The sequence below is a fragment of the Peromyscus leucopus genome, chromosome 19 (assembly GCF_004664715.2).
Source record: "Peromyscus leucopus breed LL Stock chromosome 19, UCI_PerLeu_2.1, whole genome shotgun sequence".
Lineage (NCBI taxonomy): Eukaryota > Metazoa > Chordata > Mammalia > Rodentia > Cricetidae > Peromyscus > Peromyscus leucopus.
The window spans coordinates 12,437,042-12,462,413 of NC_051079.1; the positions used below are offsets into that span (position 1 = coordinate 12,437,042).

General features: G+C 42.7%; 1 protein-coding gene across 6 annotated transcripts in view; it reads left to right on the top strand.

Moving 5' to 3' along the window:
• Window positions 1-24,461, top strand: part of Asxl3 (ASXL transcriptional regulator 3) — a 178,300-nt gene extending 153,839 nt beyond the window's left edge. For all 6 annotated transcript variants that reach the window (XM_028887710.2, XM_028887712.2, XM_028887714.2 and 3 more), the window contains 4 exons: window positions 2,699-2,795; window positions 6,778-6,883; window positions 10,879-12,829; window positions 16,225-24,461. In XM_028887710.2, coding sequence (XP_028743543.1) covers window positions 2,699-2,795; window positions 6,778-6,883; window positions 10,879-12,829; window positions 16,225-19,971 — 5,901 coding nt within the window. In that variant the 3' untranslated portion in view covers window positions 19,972-24,461. The remainder of the gene's footprint in view (window positions 1-2,698; window positions 2,796-6,777; window positions 6,884-10,878; window positions 12,830-16,224) is intronic.
• The last annotated feature ends 911 nt before the right edge of the window (window positions 24,462-25,372 follow it).

Consider the following 25,372-nt stretch of genomic DNA (forward strand, 5'->3'; position numbering starts at 1 on the left):
CCCAGGTTGTTCCTTCAGGTTGTTTTCGTGACATCTGAACTTGAGCAGAAGTCCAAGACTTGGGTGGGACTAGGGCATCCAATCATTATCCTGACTGGTATGTATTTCACAGGCTTCTTGACAGATGGAGTTTCACCACTGCTGGTTTATTCTAGCACTTGTAGCACTTGCAGTGTGTCACATGAAGACCACTCTGTCACAAGTACTTGGAGGGGGGATAAAGGGATGGAAGGAAGAAGGAAAAAAAGGAAAGAAAGAACAAGGATGATAACTGGTGGGTTAGTTACAGTCTACACTGGTCTTAAGCTGGACTTAGTTTCAGTTTGACATTCCTTTTATCTCCTCTTAAAACCCATTTATGAGTGTCCTTAGACAAGTTCTTCTGCTGGTAGACCTGGTAGCAGGGCCCGGACATCACCGCTGAGGCATCTGAGCCTATGGCCATCTTGCCACTGATCACTGCATTGGTCCTACTTGGCATGCACCAAGATGTGCCAGTGAATGGTCAGTGTTCCCAGCATCATCCTACCAGTCCCTCTCTGGAAAAGCAGCCCTCTGCCTCTGGATGCTGCCATTTGTGTAGTAGATCTTCTTTGCCTTATGGTCCTACCACATGAGAGATGCAAGGTATCCAGGCAAAGCTTAGTTACCATAGTGTTCTTAACCCATCACTTTGTCTACTAGTAGACTGTTTTTAACCTAGAGATGGTAATGCCTCCATATTACATTTAGAAGTATCTGGAGACACTTTTAGATACTGCATCTTAGAGAGGGGTTGCTGCCAGAAGCTCTTGCATCAGGCATGCTATTAATTTTCCTGCAATGCACAGGGCATTCATGACCCCAAATAACAGTAGTACCTAAATGAGCAACATGTCCCAGTAGAAGCGATTCACCTTGGAGCGGGGCTTCAGATGTTACTGAATCTGGAGCTTAGAGAACAAGATGCGTGAAAAAGGCAAGTGGGTCCTGGAACTAGCTCATCTAGCTCATTCTATTCTTAGCTCTCAGATCCACATATCCTAGCCATTGAAGACTTACCACCAGTGGTGCCTAATAGTTCAGTGGTTAGACCAAATTCTGAAAGTGATATTCTAGAATTATCCATTCAAAAGATATAATGGCTGGGATGTTTTTCACAAAAGGTAAGAGCTTGCAATGCTGACCATAAAGCTATACCACAGCTACTATATTACTTACTTTACAAGTCCCTGTAACCAAATACCCTACAAGAAGCAACTGAAGGAACAAAGGCTTCATCTTGGACCATGACTTGAGGATACAGTTCATCATTGTGATAATGGCCGCATGAGGCAGATGATTATAAAGCCTCTGCCGCTAGGAATGAGGTGGAGATGAACGTTGGCTCACAGCTCATCTTCTTCTCTGCATTCCAGCTCCCAACATTCAGGAGTGGTGTCACACACTGTCAGAGTGGGTCTTCTTGTATTAATTAGCCCAGTCTAGAAACTCCTTCACAGGCTTGCCCAGAGGTCTGTGTCCAAGATGATCCTAGATTTTGTGGCAGTCAATATTAATCATCCCAACCACACAGGACTAGATGAATAGAAAGGCTATAGAAGAAACAATCATTTTCTCCATGTGGAATAGATTAAGAACTTAAGGAGAGGGACTTTTTCTTCATCGCTAGCACCCACAGAAGAACCAGGTATGTAAGCTTATACTGGTGATCTAAGAAGTATCTGTTAAATAATGGTAAAAATGGAGAGTAAACAATGAATGAATGAAGTCTTGTGTCTGGTGCATTGACTGCTTTAGTGGCTGCCAGTTTCTTCTTAGATGGTGATGCCCTCAAGTTAGTCAGCAGCCCTCTCATGTTCCCGATGTCCGCCTTTCCTCAGTTTGATTTTTCATGATCCAGTCTTGGACAGACAGTATGTGTTTTCAGAATCCATATTCCTCCTTATTCCTGAATGCTGACTTCTCAGACATATTCATGGAGTCCTTGCATTAAATCTTTAAGATGGTTATTTCTATGGATGAAGATAGAGTGCAGAAAAAAAACACTAAAAATGTGGATGTGTGACATGTAATTGTGGGCTGGCAGGATGGGCAGGATCCACAAGGTGGAAGGAGAGAAACAACTCAGTCAGGCATCCACTGACCTCCACATCCACACCACAGTGTACACACAGCACACACATGTATGCACACAATTTAACAGATCTTTTTTGTGTCAGCTGTATGAACTTACTTGCTTGCTCCTCGTATGGGTGCTGGAAGAGTGGAAGAAGACCCTGTCCTCAGGTTCTCCACAACACACCAGTTCCACTTTGTGCATAGATTTGCCCTTCACTCCTCATGCCCACCTATGCGTTCCCTCAGCCTTTGTATTTCAGACTTCTCCATTCCCAGTCACTTCATGCTTAGCTGCTTGGCACTGCCTCATCTTTTTATCCTCTGTAGTCAGTCCGCAGTTACAGTCAGGGACAGAACTAATTGTCTCTGTGCTGGAAGTCAGCAAGAGAGGGCATGCGATTGATGCCCCAGGAGTCATCTTTTTTTGAGTTCCTTTCCTTCCTTCTTTCCTCCTACATCAGACCTTTATACACACGCACATGCACATGCACATGCACACGCACACACACTCAGTACTACTCAGTTTTTGCTTCTCCTTTGCATGCTTTCACTTTGAATCGTTTCTGATGGACTATTGTTTTGTCCGCTTATTTCCTAGATGGGAAGTGATGGAATTTTACGCCTCAGTACTTCAGCTCTGAATAATGAATTCTTTGCATATGCAGCACAAGGGTGGAAACAGCGACTGGCAGAAGGTAAATTTCAGTTTCCTGTTATTATGTGACAGGCTAGAGCGTGTGTACTGTGTTAGAACACAGGTACTATGTTAGAAGGCACATGTATTGCTAGAGCATATGTACTGTGTGAGAATACACATATTCTGCAAGGGCATATGTACTGGGTTAGCATGTAGGTACTATGTTAGAATGCACATATTCTGCAAGGGTATATGTACTGGGTTAGCAGATAGGAACTATGTTAGAGTTCACATGTGATGGGTGATGTCATTTTGTATGATGTGAATATGTATTGCTCTGATTGGTTGATAAAACTATTTGGCCAATGGTGAGGCAGATTAGGGTTAGGCGGGACATTCTAGCTAGAGAGGAGGAAGGAGAAAGACAGAACAGAGGAGATGCTGCTAGCCGCCACCAGGAGAAGCAAGATGTAAACTACTGGTAAACCACAAGCCATGTGGCAAAGTATAGATTTATAGAAATGGGTTAATTTAAGATGTAAGAGCTAGCTAGTGAGAAGCCTGAGCCATTAGGCCATATAGCTTGAAAATAATATAAGTCTCTGTGTGTTTATTTGGGTCCAAGCAGCTGTGAGACCACAGGGCCGCAGGAGCTGGGCAGAACCAGGAAAACTTCCAACTACACATATTCTCTGCTAGGACATATGTACTGTGTTAGCATGTAGGTACTGTGTTATGGTACACATGCTCTGCTAGGACATATGTACTGTGTTAGCATGTAGGTACTGTGTTATGGTACATATGCTCTGCTAGGACATATGTACTGTGTTAGCATGTAGGTACTGTGTTATGGTACACATGCTCTGCTAGGACATATGTACTGTCTTAGCACGTAGGTACTGTGTTATGGTACACATGCTCTGCTAGGACATATGTACTGTGTTAGCATGTAGGTACTGTGTTATGGTACACATGCTCTGCTAGGACATATGTACTGTCTTAGCACGTAGGTACTGTGTTATGGTACATATGCTCTGCTAGGACATATGTACTGTGTTAGCATGTAGGTACTGTGTTATGGTACACATGCTCTGCTAGGACATATGTACTGTCTTAGCATGTAGGTACTGTGTTGGAGTGCATGTGTCGTGCTAGAGCGCCTGTGCTATGCTGGAATGCACATGCTCTACTAAAATACACATATTATGTTGAGTGCTCATGTACTATTATGCTAGAGCACATTTACTATATTAGAGTATACTCACTCTGCTTCAGTGCCTTACTGTGTCAGAGTACACATGCTCTGTTAGAGCACAGCACACCCACACTGCTAGAGCACTGTTAGAGCACATGTGCTATGTTAGAATGTATGTGCTCTGCTAGAGCACACGTACTATGCTAAAGTGCACATATGCTGTCAGAGCACACATATTAGCAATACACTCTGCTAGAGAACACACACACTGCTAGAGTTCACACACTATGCTAGAGTACACACACACTGTAGAGCACAATACTCTGTGGAAAACACTGTGTTAAATACACACACTAAGGAGAATTCACAAACTATAGAGTGCACACATACTCAGTAGAGTACAGACACTGTAGAATATCCACACTGTAGAGCACACACTCTATAGACTACATGCACTCTGTAGACTACAAACACTGCAGAGTCCACACTTTCTATAGAGCACACTCTGTACAGTAAACTGTGTAGAATATACACACTGTAGAGTACACACATTCTGTGGAGTACACACACTATAGTGTACACATACTGTGGAGTACACACTCTGTAGACTACAAACACTGTAGAGTATGCACACAGTAGTGTACGCACACTGTAGAATACACACAATAATAGAATACACACACTGTAGAATACACACACAGTAAAGTATACACACTCTGTAGACTACAAACACTGCAGAGAACGCACACAGTAGAGTACACACACTGTAGAATACACACAATAGAATACACCCACTGTAGAATACACACACAGTAGAGTACACACACTCTGTATACTACAAACACTGCAGAGTGCACACACAGTAGAGTACACACTGTAGACTACTAACACTGCAGCGTGCACATACTCTATAGAGCACACTCTGTACAGTACACTGTGTGGAGTACACATACAGTAGAGTACACACATTCTGTAGAGTACACATCATGTGTACACACACTGTAGACTACACCCACTCTGTAGACTACACACACTGTAGAGTGTACACACTGTAGAATACACACACAGTAGAGCACACACACTCTGTAGAGTACACACTCTGAAGAGTGTACCATAACATGCTGTACTGAGCTTGGTGTCTTCCTCTGACTTCCAAGTCTCCCCAACTCCTCCCTGAGATACATTTTTCACTTAGTGCAATTCCACCCTTTTCTAAAGGAGCTCACTAATTCTTTGATGATAGTAGGCTTTTTAATATGCAACATTTTTGAAGAATGTGTAGTATATCATAGACATTTCATATGCATGTTGATTAATATCATTGAAATGATGACATAGTGTAATCCACTGTATTTTCTACATCTCCTGGATTCTGGGGAAACTCTGACACTCCTTTTCCCTGAAGCTTCTGTCAGCATTTCCTTTCTTTAAACTCAACCCAGGGTTTTGGAAAGACTAAGAATATCAAATGCAGCACTGTATGCCCTTTGTTCCCCCTTGCTGGTGCTACTTGGATACCTGAACTCCTCCTAGCGAATTCTGATCCCTAGAGTTCACACCTTCCTCTCAGTCCTCACACGTCACTTCCTTTCCTCACACTGCATTTTATTCTAGTTTATTTGCGCCTTTTACTGTATTTCATATCAAACAGGAAACTTCAGACATTCATAGTATATTTTAAATTGTTCCCTGGGCCTGTATTTTCACACCCTTTCACAGCTTCCTTAAGCTTACTCCTTTTTCATAGTAAATGATGACATCTCTAAAATAACACTTTCTTTTGAACAGTACAGTTGCTCCAAGCAGCCTTGGTTACCTCCTAGGTTCATGCTACTGTATAAGCTTCCAGTTCTGATGGGTCCTCGCTCCTCACCCTTGGTCTTTTTCCAGTGTTTGTAGATCTCACTTGCTTATTGCTCACACTCTAAGTCCCAGCCCAAATACTCTGTACTAAACCTGGGACTTCCCCTTGCTTTTCTCTTCTTCCTTCTGCTCTCTCGGAACCGTCCTCTGACCCTCACACTTGGGTACTCTAAAACTGAAAGCATCTGCGACTCTACTTTTAATCAGATGCCTGTTGGCATCCTCACTGTTTCTGGCCCACTTGTAACATCTTCCCCTCCATGCTGTTCAGGCAGGAGTCCTACGATTTCTCCACCATCTTGTCACTTTCTTTCCAGACTATTTACCTGGTTCTGCTCTGCCACCATGGGATGCCATCGGGAGCTCCTGTCTCCTGAAGGAAATACTGATCTCTCTTTAGGGTGTGCGTTGGGTAATTGACTCCAGCCTTCCTTTCTTATTTAATTTCATCCGATGTTCTGCTCAGAATTGGCCACTCAAAAGGACATAAATATGCATATTCATGTCTCCATGCCTTGTGATCTAATCACTTACATAAGCCTGGTCATCCTTTAAAAGTGAACTCAAAAATCAACTCCTAAATGTAATTCTCTTTAATTGACTTAGGAAAAATTAAGTGCTGCCCTCTCTCTACTTTCAATGCATATATTATTCTTATGGCCTGTACAGGGCTTTTGACAATATTTCATAGTCCATTATGTGCCTTCTGCTTCCATCAGGATGATTTCCTCCAGGACAGTGGATATACAGTTTCATTTGCAGCCCATAGCATGTAATACCTTCACCAAATATTTTAGAGTTGGTCTAACGTGAAATGACCATTTGAGCGATGTTCATAAAAGGGGAATAGTAGAAATGTGATCATTGCACATCTTACCTTTAACATTCAGTGAAGTTTACTCAAATGAATGACATGTGGTCTTTTTTGAATTGGCAGAGGACATGGCCATTTTAATTCAATTTATTGCCAATTTCTTTCTAGGAGAATTTACCCCAGAAATGCAATTACGAATAAGGCAAGAAATTGAGAAGGAAAAGAAAACAGAACCTTGGAAAGAAAAATTCTTTGAGAGGTTTTATGGAGAAAGGTAAGGACTAGAGCTTTCCTCTCATTTCTTTTAGAAGGAAATGAAAATGTAATTCTCTGCTTCACATGGCACCCTCATATGCTGTAAAAGTTAATAAACCTGTGATAAAAGGCAATGGTCCCCCAGTGTACGAAATCGCAGGTAAAATTATAGTGGCATATCAGCACTTCAATTTTAAAAATGGGTTTTCAAGGTTTATAACATGTTCATGAAAATTCATCTTAGACCAAAAATCACGTGTGGAATCCTAAAGAAGTCAATTGTGATTTTCTTAAGTGGGTTTTGATCAAATTCTCTTAGTTTTTATCCACATATATTCATTAATGAATATTGCAAAGACAAGGAATTTTAGAAACATTTAGTTCTCATACTTGTTTCTTATAAATATTGACTTCATGTGTCCATTGTAGTAAGTGTGTGTTGGAGAGAAGCTGAGGTATTATGTTCCACTTTATCTGTGTAGCCTGGGTTTATTGAATATTTTGAATATGCATTTGAGTTGGTTTACTTTTTTTTTAATACATTGTGTGTGTGTGTGTGTGTGTGTGTGTGTGTGTGTGTGATGTGTGCGCGCCTGCAGAAACATCATGCATGGCACCTTGTAGAAGTCAGAGAACAACTGGAGGGAGTCGGTTTTTCCTTTCCACCTTGTTGCTTCGGGGTCTCAGCCATTGCATTTCGAACTCCAGGCGCTAGCCTGCCCTGGAGCCTTCCGTTGAGTTTCGATCTCTGCCTCCCACCTCACTGGAGGAGTGCTGGGATTGCAGGCGCTCCCCATTCTGTCCAGCTTTTTGCATGGTTTCTGAAGATCCATCTTTGGCCATTATGCTTGTATGGCTAGGACGTTTAACTGCTGAGCCATCTCCCTGGCCGTGCTTCTTTTAAAAAGTAAACAATAGTAACCACATGGATATATGGTAGTCACTGAATTAACCTGAAAGCAGTTTCCCTCTGCATACTGTTGAGCAGAGAGACATGGTTTGCCAAGAATCTCAGTCTCAGATAATCAGATTTCTAGGAAAGGAGATCCAAATGCTATTGATTGTAGCTCCAGGTCTTTGTAGAAGAACTTGTTCTGACTAATGCTTGTATGAAAGACACAAAGATGGTTTCAGGTCATGTCTTCTGTACCATTTAGTTTCGTTTCACAAATTTCTTCTGTCAGTGAGTAAAATAATCCCAGGAATCTCACTTGAGCTTTTCTGCATAAGGAATTCCTGCTAAAGGTGCTTTGTATGTGCAAAGCCTGGTCCATAAAGTGCTTCCTGGGGGAGCATGTGGGGCTCAGTCAAGCTCCAGAACCAATGTGAAAGGTGTGTGTGCACATTTACAACCTCAGCACTTGGAAGGTGGGGTTGTTGGTCAGCTGACCTTACCTGTTTCTGTTTCATCAGCTCAAAGGTCAGTTCCAGAACCTGTATCAAAGGCCAAGTTGCATGCATATGCACGCACACCTACACACACACACACACACACACACACACACACACACACACACACACACACACACACACGTGCGTGCTCATGAACGGTGGGAGGCAAATAGATGGCTCAGCATTTAAGGGCACTTGCTGTATAATCATGAGGTTCCTAATACCCACATGACAAACTTGCCATCCTGAAAATACCTATAACTCCAGCTCCAAGAGGTCAGATGCCTTTTTATGGCTTCTATACATTCACCTGTATATACACATACACTCATGTAGATATATAAACACAAAGAATTAAATAAATATATAGATAAATAACTAAATATTATAAAGCCATGTCTGAGGAATAACACTGGAGCTTGACCCCTAGTCTCTGCATGTACACACACCAATGTTCACATGCACACACATGCAGCTGCACCCACATGAAACATAGCACACGTATACACACTCACATATACACAAAAGGCTTCTTATTCACTATGGGCTACCCTTGATGAATTGTCCTCATTAGTAGTATAATGAGGACTCTTTCTTTGATTGCTCTAGCAGGGTTCTTGCATTCACATACACACATGCAAAACTAAATAGAGATAATTAATATATTTTCTCAAAACTCAAAAATGGGGCAGGCTAATAATATGTCTTCATGTATTGTCATTAATGGTATTACTTAAGCCAGGTACATCAAAGGAATCCTCAATGGAAAATTTAAACATACACACAGATTTCAAGACCCACTTGAAATAAATATACTGATGTAGCATCTCTAGGAGTTGAACCCAGAAATTCACATTGTAAGAAACTAGGTCATCTAGAAGCCTGGCAGCATTAAGAACTATGAAGGACATGAAGCCCACCCATAGATGCATCTACACTGCTGTTATTATAAAAGGTTATATATCAGGGAAAGTGAAGATAAAGAATACTATAGTTTATATAATGAAGTTCAATAAGTAGCTCAAAATCTTAATTCTATAAATAATTCTCATAAAAATTCACAAGTATGCACATTTTCCCCAAGAGGTTTGGATACTTCCCAGATTCCCAAGAACATTTGATGAAGAGGCATAAGATGACAGCTACCATTCCATGAGTAACAACTTCCCACCATGTTTATCATGCTCTGAAATACAAGTTTATAGTCTGGAGCTTTTTCTTTCTTTAGACCAGTGGTTCTCAACCTGTGTGTCATGATGCTTTCATAGGGGTTCCATAGCAGATATCCTGCATATTAGATATTTACATTACTATTTATAACAGTAGTAAAGTTACAGTTATACCATAGCAATGAAACTAATTTTATGTTTGAGGTCACCACAACAGGAAGAACTGTATTAAAGGGCCATGGCCTTAGGAAGCTTAAGAACCACTGCTGTAGACCATCAGTAGGTTGGTTTTTCACTCCATGGCGTCACTTAGCTTGCTCTTTGCTCTTTACTATCTTAATTTCATATTGGAGAACTGACACATGACAATAACTTCCTCTTTCATTTCACTATTCCTACATTACCTAGATACCCCACTGTATGAGAGATTTGCTCTCATACACCAGACCCTTTCAGTTGACTGGCACCATTTGTCTTTTTATTGCTCTAAGTTTTTCTAAGAATATTGCTATCCAAACCTTTCATTGCCTGCACCCCAATTTGGCTTCATTTATAATGCATTTCTCTACCATCTGCTGCTGATGCTGCAACTTAAAATGAAGAAAACAGTGACTCACTGCAAACTTCACTATAATTACACTTAGCCTTGCTTGGATACCTAATGTTGGAGTAGATTATCTTGGAATTTTTCTCTGCTGTCCTGTATGAAATGTCTTCATAATAAGGCATGCACACACATTTGATTGACACAAGTATCATCTGGCAGAATAACTTGAATAACTCCAAGTTCTTTTATTATTCTTCATATTTAATTAGACAATTAGATGCCAAGATAAAAAATTGGGTAGCATTTCCTTTTTTTACTTTATATTCTATAACCCAAGTGCAGTTTTCCCTCCTTCCATGGGCAGGCCTCCCATGGAGATTAACCAAACATGGCATATCGAGTAGCATTTCTTAGATTGTTTTTAAGATATCTAATCTTTAGAAGTCATTTCAATTTTAAAATTTGATATATTTTATTAAATTTCCATTCATATTAATCATTTCCATTGCATACTTTAAAGTCTTTATAATTTTTATATTATGAAGACATCTTTTTATTTTCTGACTTCAAAAAATAGGATTTTATTTATTCTTTGATTCTCTGGCCATATTTTCTGATTCATTGTTATTTATAACATTCAAATTCCCTTTACTAATACTTGGTAAGATTTATAACTCTTTGCTTATAAAATAAATATTGCCTTTCTTAATTAGCTGAAGCTTCTTTTAGGTATAAGGGTAGCACTAAGGCTATGTCAGGAACTATTTCACATAAATTAATCATGTGACTTAGTGGTTTTCTGATCAAGTCAATACATTTACTTTTATTGAATACTGAACTTGTAAGAGAACCAATCTGAGCCTTTTGCTTTATGACTGTATAATGATGTCTCTAATTTCTGCTCAGATTGGGCATGTCCAGAGAAGAATCCATAAAGCTCACTTCTGGACCCAACCATGATGGAGCTGCAGGGTGTTCCTCACATGGGAACTCTGGCATTCCGGGTGCTTCTGCACAGACAGCATTAGAAGAACAGCAACCAAAAATCATGAAAAGTTCAGCTTCCTCAGAGCCTGACTTCTGCACTACCATTTGCCCTATGTTAGAGGTTCCAGTGAAGGATGTAATGACAGAATCAGAAACAGAAGACATCTTTATTGCGGAGGAATCTGTGATTCAGGAGGAAGTGGCAGAAGAGGTAGAGACGAGTATCTGTGAATGCCAAGATGAAAATCATAAGACCATTCCAGAGTTTTCTGAGGAGTCTGAAAGTCCAGCCACCTCTTGTGAAGAGCCTCAGTTAGCAGTCCCTGAAGATAGCTTGGAGTCCTGTGTTGTAATGAATGATATTTTAGAAACTTTACCTCATATTGAAGTGAAGATAGATGAAAAATTGGACTGTCCCCAGGAAGAAATGTCAGTTGTTATTGACCAACTAGAAATCTGTGACTCTCTTGTTCCTTGCACTTCATCTGTCACTCATATCCTTGATGCAGAACAGAAGGAACAAGGAACCACTATAGTGACCAGCACTATAACCCTGAGAGCAGAGCCATCTCTGGAAAGCCAATTTCCAAATGAGGGAATCGCTGTAGACATGGAGCTACAGAGTGACCCTGAAGAACAGCTCTCGGAAAATGCTTGTGTCTCTGAGACTTCCTTCTCCTCTGAGAGCCCAGGGGGAGCATGTGCCAGCCTTCCATCCCCAGGTGGGGAAACACAATCCACGTCCGAAGAGTCATGCACTCCAGCCTCTCTGGAAACAACATTCTGTTCTGAGGTGTCTAGCACTGAGAATACAGATAAGTACAGCCAGAGAAACCCTGCTGATGAAAGCCTTCATGTGTCTTTGATGTCAGAAGTCTCTCCACTAGCCACCTCACCCGAAATCTCAGAAGCATCTCTAATGTCTAACTTACCTCTGACATCCGAGGCATCACCAGTGTCCAACTTACCTCTGACATCAGAAGCATCTCCAATGTCTGATTTACCACTGACATCAGAAACCTCCTCAGTGTCTTCCATGCTTCTCACCTCTGAGACGCCTTTTGTATCCAATTTGCCTGTCCCTGCAGAGACTTCTCCAATTTCTAACTCTTCCATGAATGAAAGAATGATGCATCAACAGAGAAAGTCACCTTCAGCTTCTGAAGAAGCTCCCTCTCCACAGAAAGATGAATCTTCTGTCCCCACCAAGCCCCTGGGAGAGAACCTTATCTCCCACCCTCTGCCTTTGTCCAACATCCCGGAACCCATCAGCGTGAGTTCTTCCATCGTGCCTGAAGCACTCCCACCTGAAGAATTGCACAGCCAGACTCTGAGTCAGGAACCTTGTCACTCTCGTGTTGAAATGGAGAAGCTCTACCCGCCTTCTATCCCAGAACTTCCCTCTCCAGAAATGATGAAGGTTAAAAACCACAGTGTCCTGCAAAGAACAGAAAAGAAAGGGGTGTCCTCACCATTAGAAGTCCCTGTCTTTTCTGAGGAGACAGAGACTGAGGGGAATGAGATTCCACCAGCTAAACTCCAGGAAAAGCAGTATGTCCCACCAGTAGATAAGGCTCCATTTTTAGAAGGCTCAAGAAACAAAATACATAAGCAGACCAGTATACTGAATAGATTGGAGACCTCACATAATTCCAAAACAGCAGAGCCCTCCAAGTCACCTGATGGGATAAGAACTGAAAGTAGAGAATCAGAGATATCAAAGAGGAAAACTGTGGAGCATAGTTTTGGAATTTGTAAAGAGAAAAGACCCAGGATAGAAGAGGACCAGTCAGCCCGAAGCCTAGCATCCTGCAGTTCACCTGAGAAAGAGCAGCCTCCACGAGAGGAGCCTAGGGTGCCCCCTCTTAAGGTATGGTATTTTAAAATAGACTATTCTGGAAATATGGTCTCCTCTTTAGAAACTTAATTTTCAGAAATTAATTAGATATTTCTCTTTTTAGGCTTCATATAGCAAACTATAAACTAATCTATTCATACCAACTCTGTCATTAAATTATCTTTTAAAAAACTGCATAGAGGAGCCTTCAGAGATGGATTGGTGGCTAAGCACACTTGCAGCTCTTGCAGAGGACCCATGTTCGGTTCCAGCATCCATATCAGGTAGCTCAGCAGCACCTATAACTTCAGTTCCTGGGGATCCAATGCCTTCTGTACTCCACAGGACTTGCAAGCACAATGCGGCTCACATACATATACATGCACATACATTTTTTAAATCATAAACTATACATTGAGCCAATGCAAGAAGACCTGAACCACCCATATGCTTTGGCAGCAGGATTTAAGAGCACTGTGGAGAACATCAGGGCCGAGGGAATCCTACACAACATGGAGAGAGCAGGACTTTTGAGGATTTTAAGATACAGATGAGAAACTTGGGGGAGTGTAAAAGGTATGTTACAGTTCCACAGGTTTGGGGAAAGTGGTCAGAAGACTATTCAGGACTGAGAGATGAAGATCCAACACCCAACCACCACCGCCAAGGATAAGGAACATGTCTTTTGGGCCACTTTTGAATATTTCCTATGCAAATTAATAAAATTTCTTTATTAACTGAGAGAGAATGCAGTAGATACACCAAGAAATCCAAAATTTAGTTCCCAAGATATTAAAGAAGCCTCAGACGTCACCAAATTATAAAGCTTTTTGGACAGATAACCCTGTTTGAATGCTTTTATTTTATCCTGGATCAGTTTGTCTCTTAAGAAAATACATAGGTTAAACACGTTGTAGGTGGGTGAGGAAACTGAAAATTAAGGTTGATTCAAAATAAATCTCTAGTAGCATATTTTTCTATGCTTTTCCATATTTATTTGTGGCTTTTGCCTATGCCAGTTTATGTGTACACAGTGGATAATGTCCTCATCACAGGGAACTGTAGAATTAAGAACATCTTAAGCTTTTAACAAGTACCAGCCTCTCAGTTTGTTCTGCTACACCCCACCGTATAGGTGATTCAGGATCCTTACAAGCCTGAGTTTTAAGAGTGTGGTTGTAGTTATTTTACTTAAGAAAGCCATGTCTATTAAATAAGATTCTAAACATTAAAACGTCTACTGTAAACACCACTTAATACATCACTCTGCTATTAAATTTCTAAACCACAGAAAGAAAAACATAAATATACGTTTTCAAGGAACTATTTTTTTTAGATATACCCATGTTATTTTTCTAATCAAAAGCTGATTTTCTAAATGTTACATGCTTCATTTAAATATATATTAATGGATTAGGCAGGTATATGATAGATGATATATGTCTACAGAAAGACAAACTATTCACTTAGTATTTGAATGTGATCTCTTGATAAAGCATATCTAGGTAGAATTTTAACGTGTTTAATTATTTAGACTAAGGGAAACATAAAACTGAAAACTGTAATCCCTCTGGCAAATAGGTGATTCTTGGCCATGGATTGGAGAGCATGGTTTATATGCAGTTTGTACATAAGAAAAGGGATTGCTTAGAGAGAAGGGATGTTCTACTGGAGGTTCAGAAATGCATCCCAGGTGGGAAGATCCTGTACCTGTCAGGAAGTTATAATGCCAATATCCTTATAGGTTTGAGAGAAAGATAAAAGTTTTCTAGGAAAATCTTGTTCGAAATGGGAAAGGGAAAGACACAGAGCAGATTCCTTTGAGCAGCAGAGTTAGGAGTTCACAGACTTCCTGTCACTGTCTAATCCCTGGGCAGATAACATCCATTGGAAGTGAAGGCAACAACCAGAGCCTTTCCAGTCCCCAAACTGTAACTGAAATTTTTCTTAGTGATTAGGTCATCACAGCCTTACCCTGGGAGGGTGCATGCTGGCTCTTGTGTCTCCCAAATGAGTTCATGACTTTTTAGCCTATTAAATAGCAAAACTAGGTAAGCAATGTAGACTGGGCAACAGGTACAGTATACCTTTAGGTGGTCAATACTAAAAGAAATCCCAAATCATATCTTTTGAAACACAAAAGTAGTCGGTCAACCACTCCTGCTTTTATGAAAATGCCATGACAGTACAGATCTCAAGTACTGCATCCTCTGTCTACAGAAAGCCACTGACCAGAAATAACTGAACTCATTTATAAATGTCCATAGTATGCTTATTACACACATTAGGCAGCAAGCTAACTGGTCCGTCAAAACCATACCACCCTCCGATCCTGGAGCCAATGAGGCACACAGTGACCTTCCAGAGGATGGTCACCTTTACGAAAAGCCAGGGTGAGAGAGCTGTGATCTTCAGGCTTCTTGGCCAGAGCTATTTTCTTTGAACTAAATGAAGGGAGATTAAACTAGGAGAAAATAGCTTAGATGGTTTGTTTTTCTCTAGCAGGGAAGATAATTTTAAAGGTAAGTATCTCTAAGTCTTTTTGCTCTGTCTGTTTATCTATCTTATCTATCATCTGTATTATCTATGTATCTATAATTTATTATCTATTAATCTGTAATCTGTCTATCTCATTTATCTACCTATCATCTATCCATCTATCTCTGTCATCCATCTATCATCTATCATCTGTCTATCATCTATTGTCTATCTCTCTCTCTCTATCATCTGTCTATCATCTATCTCTCTATCATCTGTCTATTTTTGAGACAGGGTCTCTCCATGTTGCCCAGGGTGACTGAGAACTCACTATGTAGCATAGGCTAGCCTCAGACTCTCACAGTCCTCCTGATCATAAGTGTGCTTCACCATGTATGATCTAATCTTATGCTAAGAAGCATAATATTTGCTCTATTTATACATGACTTTAAGAAGATTCAAGTCCTGCTAAATGAAATCACTGGCTGATGTCTTCATAAATGAAAACTTCACTGTCACATTCATACTGCATTTGCTGTTTCTTTGTATCCTAAAGATTCATTCAGACATTGAGATATCTTTCAATAATCCACATTATGACTGAATGCAGCTCACCCCTACCCACTAACCACCATTTTTAAGGCTGAGGTTCTCCTGGAGGCCAGGCCTGCTTTAAGCTCAATACATAGCCTAGGATGAGATCTGATCTCACTGTATAGCCTGGAACTAGTTATGTAGACCAGGCTGACTCCAAGATCTCAGAGAATAACCTGCCTCTCTGTCCTGAGTGCTAGGGCTACAGTGATATAACCCAGGACTTTGTACATGCTAGGAAAGCACTCTACCAGCCAAGCTACATCCATGGTCCTCCTCCTCCCGTTGGGTTACCATACCTCGCAATCTTCCTCGTTGGTTGCATACTAATACTAGCCATCTTTTCCTTCTTTCAGATACAGCTTTCTAAAATTGGGCCACCTTTTATCATCAAGAGCCAGCCAGTCTCCAAAGCAGAGTCCCGAGCATCTACTAGCCCATCAGTCAGCAGTGGTAGGAACACAGGAGCCAGGACTCTTGCAGACATCAAGGCCCGTGCCCAACAAGCTCGTGCCCAGCGTGAGGCTGCTGCAGCTGCTGCAGTTGCAGCTGCAGCAAGCATTGTCTCAGGAGCCATGGGAAGCCCAGGAGAGGGTGGGAAGGCAAGAACCCTGGCCCACATCAAGGAGCAGACCAAAGCTAAGCTCTTTGCAAAGCATCAGGCCCGAGTCCACCTCTTCCAGCCCCCCAAGGAGACCCGGTTGCCCACTCTCAGCTCCAAGGAAGAACCTCTCAATATGGAAGCCTCTTCTACCCCTGAAACAAAAATGGAAGGTTCCACTGGTGTCATCATCATCAATCCAAACTGCAGATCTCCTAGCAACAAGCCCACACACCTCCGGGAGACCACCACTGTATTACAGCAGCCTCTGAACCCGCCTCACATTCCAGAAACTGCCACTGACTTGTCTGTGCATAGTTCTGATGACAACATGCCTGTGTCACATTTAACTGAGAAAATTGTCTCATCTACCTCTTCTGAAAATAGCAGTGTACCCATGCTTCTTAATAAAAATCCCATCAACCCCGTCCCTATGTCTGTCTGCAGCACTGCTGTGTCGGGAGCAATTAAAGAGCATCCCTTTGTGAGTCCTGTTGACAAATCTTCTGTCCTCATGTCTGTTGACAGTGCAAACAGTACGATTTCTGCTTGTAATATAAGCCTGTTGAAATCCATCCAGGGATCTGACACTCCATGCATAGCCCTTGTACCAAAATGTATCGACAGGACTCCTATCCCAGCTGCTCCAGAAGGTACTGGACGGTCAAACTCCACGGATGGTAAGACCCTGCTTGTACCCAGCAGCAAGGCTGCTAACTTAGTGTCCAGTCAGTACACATCTGTGCCAGCTCCCACTGTTGGAAGTACTTTGCCAAACCATCTCTGCACTAGCTCTGTCTTGATTCCCCCCGCGGGGATTAGTAACAGATTTGCTTCTGAGAAGATAGCCATGTCTGGGAGTGAAGACCAGGCCACGGTGTCCATCAGTGCCCCCGTGAGAACAGCTCTCAGCTGTGGCGACTCAGTGGCTGTCACTGATCCACTGCTTTCACGTCCACCCATCGCGATGTTTTCGGGAAACATGCTCACTATAAACTCTTACGATAGTCCTCCCAAACTCAGTGGAGAAAGCTTGGACAAAAATTCAGGGCCTCGAAACAGGACAGACAATTCCGGAAAACCTCAGCAGCCACCAGGGGGCTTTGGCCCAGCCACCCTAAACAGATCGATTCCATGTAAAGTCATTGTGGACCACAGCACGACACTGACCTCCAATTTGTCTCTGACTGTCTCCATTGGAAATGCAGAAGCAAGCTTGGATCCCCAGAGTAGGCCAGTGAGGACAGACATACCCACACAGCCTGTGGCATGTCCTCAGGTGTCAGTCATTAGTAGACCTGAGCAGGTCACGAGTGAAGGTGTTGACCATGGTTCTGTTTTCATTGCTACTTCTACAGCTAAACAGGACTGTAAGACACTTCAGGCCACTAGCACCAGCCATCGAGAATTGCCCCTTGCTCTTCCGGATAAACTAAATGAAGTGGCGGCGCCTAGTCATGGCTTTGCTGAGCCGGCACGGAACTCGAGTGCTTTCAAGAGTGAAACAGACACAACCTGTAGCAATCAGTATAACCCGGGAAACCGGATTTGCTGGAGTGAAGAGCCAGTGAGAAACACGGGACAGCCTGTGGTTAGTCACTCGGGTTCGAGTAAACAGAAAGAATATCCCGAGCAGAGTGGGCCGAAGGCTGTCAAAACAGAGCACGCCAACTATGCACACGTGTCAGATCTCCACCCTCGGAATCTCATCACGAACGTCAGTCTTCCTGTGAAGCCCGAACCCCATGAAGTAGACAAGGGTTTTAGAATGGACACGGAGGATTTCCCTGGCCCTGAGCGTCCTCCTCCAGCCCCAGAGGTGACAAACAGTGTTAGTGGTCAACAAACCCAGGCCACGAAGCCTTCCGCCACGAGCCCCGCGGAAGAGGCTATCTCCTTGGCTACCGACACCCTGAAAAGACTTCCGAGTGCAGGCAGCTCAAGCTGCCGCCTGTCTTCCGTGGAAGCGAACAACCCACTGGTGACACAGTTACTGCAGGGCAACCTGCCTCTGGAAAAGGTGTTACCGCAGCCGAGACTGGGAGCCAAACTGGAAATCAACAGGCTCCCTCTGCCCCTTCAAACTACCTCAGCGGGTAAGGCAGGGCTGGAGAGAAGCCTGGTGGAAATGCCGTCCAGCTCCCCAAATCCAGACGGTAAAGGCTATTTGGCAGGAACTCTAGCACCACTCCAAATGAGGAAGCGAGAAAACCATCCCAAAAAGAGAGCAGCCAGGACGGTGGGAGAGCACGCTCAAGTTAAATGTGAGCCAGGGAAGATGGCGATGGAGCCAGATGTCAAAGCGGTACCCTGCGTCATCAGTCCAGGCGTGAGTCAACTAGGACACAGCCAGCCATTTAAGCAAGAACGGCTTAGCAAGTCCTCCATGGCCAACAGGATCATGCCCAGCCCTGAGGTCAAACAACAGAAACGGCTGTTGCCTGCATGTAGCTTCCAGCCGAGCCTGTTCCATGTGAACAAAAACGATGGCTTCCACGCTGACACTAGTACCTCACACAGACAGCAGTTCTACCAAATGCCCATGGCTGCCAGGGGACCCCTTCCCACTGCTGCTCTGTTACAGACCTCTCCCAAGACCCCAGTGGGCTGCAGTGCATTCGCCTTCAATAGGCATCTTGAACAAAAGGCATTGGGAGATGTCAATCTTCCTTCAGCACCTCACCAGCTAAGACTAGCCAATATGTTGTCCCCCAACATGCCCATAAAGGAAGGCGAGGACGGGGGAGGCACCACACACACAATGCCAAGCAAAGCAGTGGTCCATCCTCCACTGCCACTTCCACCACCACCTCCTCCACCACCCCCTCCACCCTTGGCCTTGCCCCCACCACCCCCTCCACCCCCTCCACTACCTCCACCGCTCCCTACTGTCGAAGTCCCATCCGATCAAAAGCAACCACCAGTTACCATGGAAACCAGTAAGCGACTTAGTTGGCCCCAGTCCACTGGCATATGTAGCAATATCAAATCAGAACCTCTTTCTTTTGAGGAAGGTTTAAGCAGCAGCTGTGAACTGGGCATGAAACAGGTTTCGTATGACCAGAATGAAGTGAAAGAGCAGCTGAAGGCATTTGCATTGAAAAATGCAGATTTTTCTTCCTACTTGCTCTCTGAGCCTCAAAAGCCTTTCACCCAGTTAGCTGCTCAAAAAATCCCAGTGCCCCAGCAACAACCGCTCTGTGGAAGTTACCCGACCATACACTTTGGGAGCACAAGTTTCAAAAGGGCAGCATCTGCCATCGAAAAGTCCATTGGGATTTTGGGAAGTGGCTCCAGCCCTGCCTCCACCACAGGCCTGGCAGGTCCGAACACTCAGATGCCCGTTCAGAACTTTGCAGACAATAGCAACACTGACGAGTTAGAGCTGAAATGCTCTTGCCGGCTCAAAGCCATGATTGTGTGCAAAGGCTGTGGGGCCTTTTGCCACGACGACTGCATAGGTCCTTCCAAACTTTGTGTAGCTTGCCTGGTTGTCCGATAAGAGCTGAGTGAAAGATGCAGTGCCCCCCCCCCATTTTTAACATGAAAAAGCCTAACAGGATTAGCAAGGAGTCAAATAAGGCATTGACTTCTATACTGGCATATCTCATTGAGGAGCTTAGTCATCTGTTTCTTCTAGGTGATTGTTTTCTTACCTCTCTCATACAGGGGAAGATGCAGCACGCAGGAATGGCTTTTGCCTGTTCAGTCGCTATTCACAGCTTTGATGTGTTTCTGTCTGTGTATACAGATCACTGCCTCATTCTTTTTCTTTTTCTTTCTTTTTTTTTTTTTCTTTTTTCTTTCAATCCAGGCCTAGACAGGGCAACCTGAGTTGTCTAATCACCAGATATGCAGATGTTGAAAAACTATGACAAACATGACCTAAGTTGGCCAGGTGTCTTTCCATAGATTGGACATCACAGCAAGCATTTCTGCGGTGATGCTGTGGGACCTACCCATACCCAGTGGCTCGAGGCATAGTAGGAGCAGGAGCCGAAAGATATGATTCTTCCTATTTACCCCGATCACAGAAAGTGCATGAAGGATGTGTCAGTGGCATCCACTGTACCAGCTCTCTTTCCTCCTTTCTTACTCTTTCTCAGAAACAGACAAAAACAAACCTGAATTGGCTTTGGATTCTGTCCACAAATTGTGGTTGAATATGCATTGTGACTGAATTGACAGCGGAGCCCCGTGCTATAGGTGGTGTGATTCTAGCCCTTGGATATCCAATAATGTAAGGTCCATTGGCTGGTAATCATGGGACCAGAGTATTGTGGTGTTCCACGTGTGGGTTTAAGAGCAAATATGAAAATCCATGCCCTGATATTAGAAATAAGCAATAAAATGCTATATGTGCATGTATAGTGGGTTGATGATGTAAGGTAATAACCATTCTAATCACTCCAATCCAATAACCACATGGAAACTGTGGGTGTGGAAAGCAACTATTGCCCTTATTCACACCAGTGCACTCTGACCTTTGCAGAGATGGGCCACCTCCTTTTGCAAGTTGGTAGGAACTGATGATAGGAACTACAGAAGGCTGAATGAAGGGTAATATTTTTTCAGAACCATTTCTCCCCTCTTGATTCCCAGACTACACGGTTGTCTTTGACTCTGAAATAACCCTTATTTTCAAAACTTGCTCCCTCCTGCATGTGTTGCTATTTCTTTCCTCAGACCTAGGAGAGGGGATGGAAAAGGAATACTGCATCTCAGTTATCTTCAGTGTTTATCCCGTGAAAACTCTGGGGAGCTGAGCTACTTCCATCTGCTGACTACTCTCACACTGGAGACAGCTGTGCCTGACAAGGCTCTGTTCCCCAAACCAAGCTCCAAAGCACACAAGACTAAAGGAAGGAGAAGTACACCCATTTAACTTCAGACTCAGAGCACAAAATGCAAATGCCATTAGTTCATTGATTGTGCCTGTAGACTTAAAAATTAAAGAATTCAGAGGGAAAAATCTCTTGTGTCTAGGGTCAGAGTGAAAGATATTTTCATGTGGGATCATCTTGTCAACGTAAACATTTCTGACATTCCTTGAAAATGTATCTTCAAAAGTGAACTGGAATGAGTAGAAACCCTTCATACATTCCTGAAAAAACAAAACAAAGACCACTATGTTTAAAAAAAAAAAAACATAATAACTGGGGTGGGGTACTTTCCTCTAAATCTATTATTGTGATGTTGCCAAATTTCCTTAGGTGACAGAGACGTTGTTCTAACAAATTCCTGAAGGCGAAAGGTCCTTTATCTTAAAGACAAGCAAAGAAAGGGCTGCCTGTGGCAGTGGCCCTGTGCTTCAGTCCTGTCCCTGCCTTTTCATCTGAAATCTGTCTATTGACGATGGAAAAGTCAGTGAGGCACTTAGCTATAGCCCAAGGACCGCAACCTTAGGGCCAGGCTGTGAGCTGCCTGCCTGCCTGGGTGTAGCTGTGCTTATCGGTGATGCCCTTATGGTCTGCTTGGGTATGATATCATCTTAATTATGAAGCTTGTGCTCTTAGCCTCACAGCGGGGCACCCCAAAACACAGTGACACTTGCATGCCTACCCCTTCCTATTTAATCGCTGCTATTCCAGCGCCAGATACTGTCTACACCAGCAGATTCTGAACTACAGCGTCAGTACCTGACACCTGTTAAAGAAAACCAAGTCTCCGAAGCCTTTGCACTCTGTATGAGAGGGACAGTTGAGGCTGGAGGGACCCTGGGCTCATTGTCAGTTGCACCTTTGTTGAATACTGCCTGCCAATTGCTTCCTGGGAATAAAGAAAAGTGTCCTTCTGTATGTTTGGATATTTCACACAGTAAGTTTGGAAATTCAAATGTTGATAGTGCATGGATTCTGTCACCCAGGTCCAAAGAGCATAATTTTTCTAGAACCAGCTTCTTTTCTGCCCCGGTTCAAATTCTGGACATTCTCTTATTGTTTATTTTCCTGAGACATTATCTTTGGAGTGAGTATAGTAATGAAATTCAGGAGCAAAATGTGGGCTAGGTATTTTGTAGGTGTGCATTTCACGTTTATATAAAAGCCAGCCTATTCGAATTAGGCAAGCAGCTTCCCGGCTTCCTGATTCCACGTGTTTGCGTGCGTGTGTGCAGCTCAGCACTGCTATTTACTACGCGGCTGTGGTGGTGTAATGTGCAAACTGTACGTGTGCATTTTCCTGGTCACTGGACGCTGTTAGTCCCCTATCAGGAACTGAACTCGCACGTGTAACATGTATTTATTTTTAATCACAAAGGATGTATTTCTCAAAATAGCACTTTTGAAGCAGGGGAGGGAAGGAGACTACCATGCCCCTATTCCCCTCCATGTGATATGCATATGCCTGAGGTGTATAAAACATTTAGCTAGTTAATGGGCATGTTAATAAAAGCATTCTGATGCAAATTCATTTCCAAAATGAAAATATTTTTCCTTCCCCAAAGTGAGAATGCAAAATGCAGTGACCAGAGCACCATAGTTATGTAGACTATTTCCCTGTGAAGGCCTAGTGTTAAGAAACAAACTTGAAAACCTATGAGCCTGAGCCAGGTTGCTAGAACGACTTCATGGCAGTATGTGTTTCTGGGGTGAGCTGTAGGACCACAGCTGACTTCTGGACCTTGGATGTTCTTACTCAGTTCAAAATAAGCATAGAGAAATCAGCTGGTACCTGTGGTGCTTCGTGATGTAGTCAAAAATAGTACTTTCAAGAGTACACAATGCTGCAAGCCGGACTCCTTTACAAACACTCGCACAATTTAAAACACAAACAAACAAAAACAACTTGCTGTGGCCAGTCTCCCAGCTTCTCTGGGTGGGGTGTGATGGCGTCCAGGTGTTAGATGCTGAAGCCCAGCTTGACCACTGCCTGGCCCTAGCCTGGTGTGGGAGCCCAGCATCCTAACAGCTGCCTGGGATACCTACCCCATCGAACACACAGAGCTCAGACTCGAGGTCCACCTGTGTTCCCCGAGAACAATGTGAAGAGTCCTGGGACAGAACGTATCCACTGTCAGGGGCCTATGTAGCCAAAATGTCACTGTAAGAGTTGTGTTGCTTCCTCTGTCCTCATGGTTGTCACTGTAAAGCAAACAAAAGGCATTTTTACTATAATTTAAAGGAGCTGCTTTTTTTAATAGCATACACTATTTAGCTTTGAACTATATTTTATAGTCACAGAATAATCTAGACTGTAGAGAAACTTTGCTGTGTTTGTGCTGTTCACGAATGTTCCAGAAAAGTGCTTTACCCGGTTTCCCCTTCCCTGGCTCTGCTGTACCCTTTCCTTGCTTCGCAGAAATCCGATCTCATTCATGTTTTCAGTACCATTTTTTTTTTAATGTGTTTGTTGTGGACTGTTCTTTCTTTGGGTCAGTATTCTAAATGTTTACATCTGTTTGACATTAGCCCTGTAATGCCTCTTTTTTTTGTTCAAAGGCGGAATTTTCTCCTCCAGTAAAACAGCAAAATGTGAAGTCCACCCAAACACAGCAAGCATGGCACACACAGACTGGGGGCCCAGGCCCTGACTGTACACAGACATTTCCTATCAGCATACGCAAGAGCAAAACCCTCCTTCAGTCCTCTACCAAAGAATATATTATTCCCACAGGAAAAACTCAGAAAGGTGTGTAAAACCCTCAGGAGGAGGAGCAGTTCATCCAGGAGACTGCTACAATTGAATAATGGTATGCTTGCTTTGATACCTGACTAAATGTGACTGGCTGCAACAAGCATTTCAGAAGAAGGTTTTAGGCAGTGTTTTGTTTAGAATTCAGGGATCATGCATTCTTTAATGGTGCTGTTTGTTTTTTTATTTCTTTTCTACAAAGAATAAAAAGTGTTGCCTACAAAAGTAACTGCTCATGATAATGTAAGTTAAATGGAATGTCTGTCTCTCTATGTTTCTATGTTTTTCCTTTTCTCCAAGTAAGAATTTGGTTTCAGTATCAAAATATTCTGGAGAAAATAAAGAAATGAAAACATGAAACATTTGTCATTTGAATTTGTTAATGCCATGAGGTTTGAACGCTCTATTCATGAAAACATAGAGAAAAAGCATATACCATTGAATTATCTATTCATTTTTTGGTGTGAAGAACTGTCAACATGTGATTGTAAGTATTGGTAACAGTAAAAACAGAAAAAAATGTCTGCTGTGCATATAGTCTGCAGCAATTTTTGAGCCTTGTCAAAAACATCTTAATTTCTTATATCAAAAGTATTCTTGTAAAATAAGTTGTTACTGCCAGAATTTTTATCTTACAAAATGAGAGTAGTCTTTTTAAGAGAATTGTTCTGGCTAATATTATGTCCTAGCTGAACTATTGTAGCTGTAGTTATGTGTATACAGTGCTATGAACCATTAGAGCAGAACTGCTGCAGTTGTGTGTATCTAGGTTGAGGAAATATGCACATCTTTCTGGTAAGATGAATCAGAAACCATTAAACATAATTGGCTGTTAACTCAGCACATCTGTGCTTTATGCACGTGGAAAACATTGTCTTTGACCACCAGATGGCGAAAGAGGATGTTTAACTTTTGGAGCCTGGGTCCAAGTTGCGGTGTATTATTTTCAGTAACTGTTAACCAGTTAGCAACCTAGTTCATTTTCTTTACGATCACAGGCTTTTGTATGTGCTTGTGTCACTTTATTCCACAGACCTAGTCCAGTACAAAATCCACCATATCACCTTTAGCACACTGTGGGGCTGGAGAGAGAGCTCAACAGTTCAGTGTTCTTGCCCTTGAGGAGGACCACCACCTCTGCCTCTCAACACCAGCATTGGGTGACTCACGACAACTTGTGACTCAAGTTTCAGTAGATCCAACATGTTCTCCTGGTCCCTGAGGGTGCATACACACACACACACACACACACACACACACAAACACACACA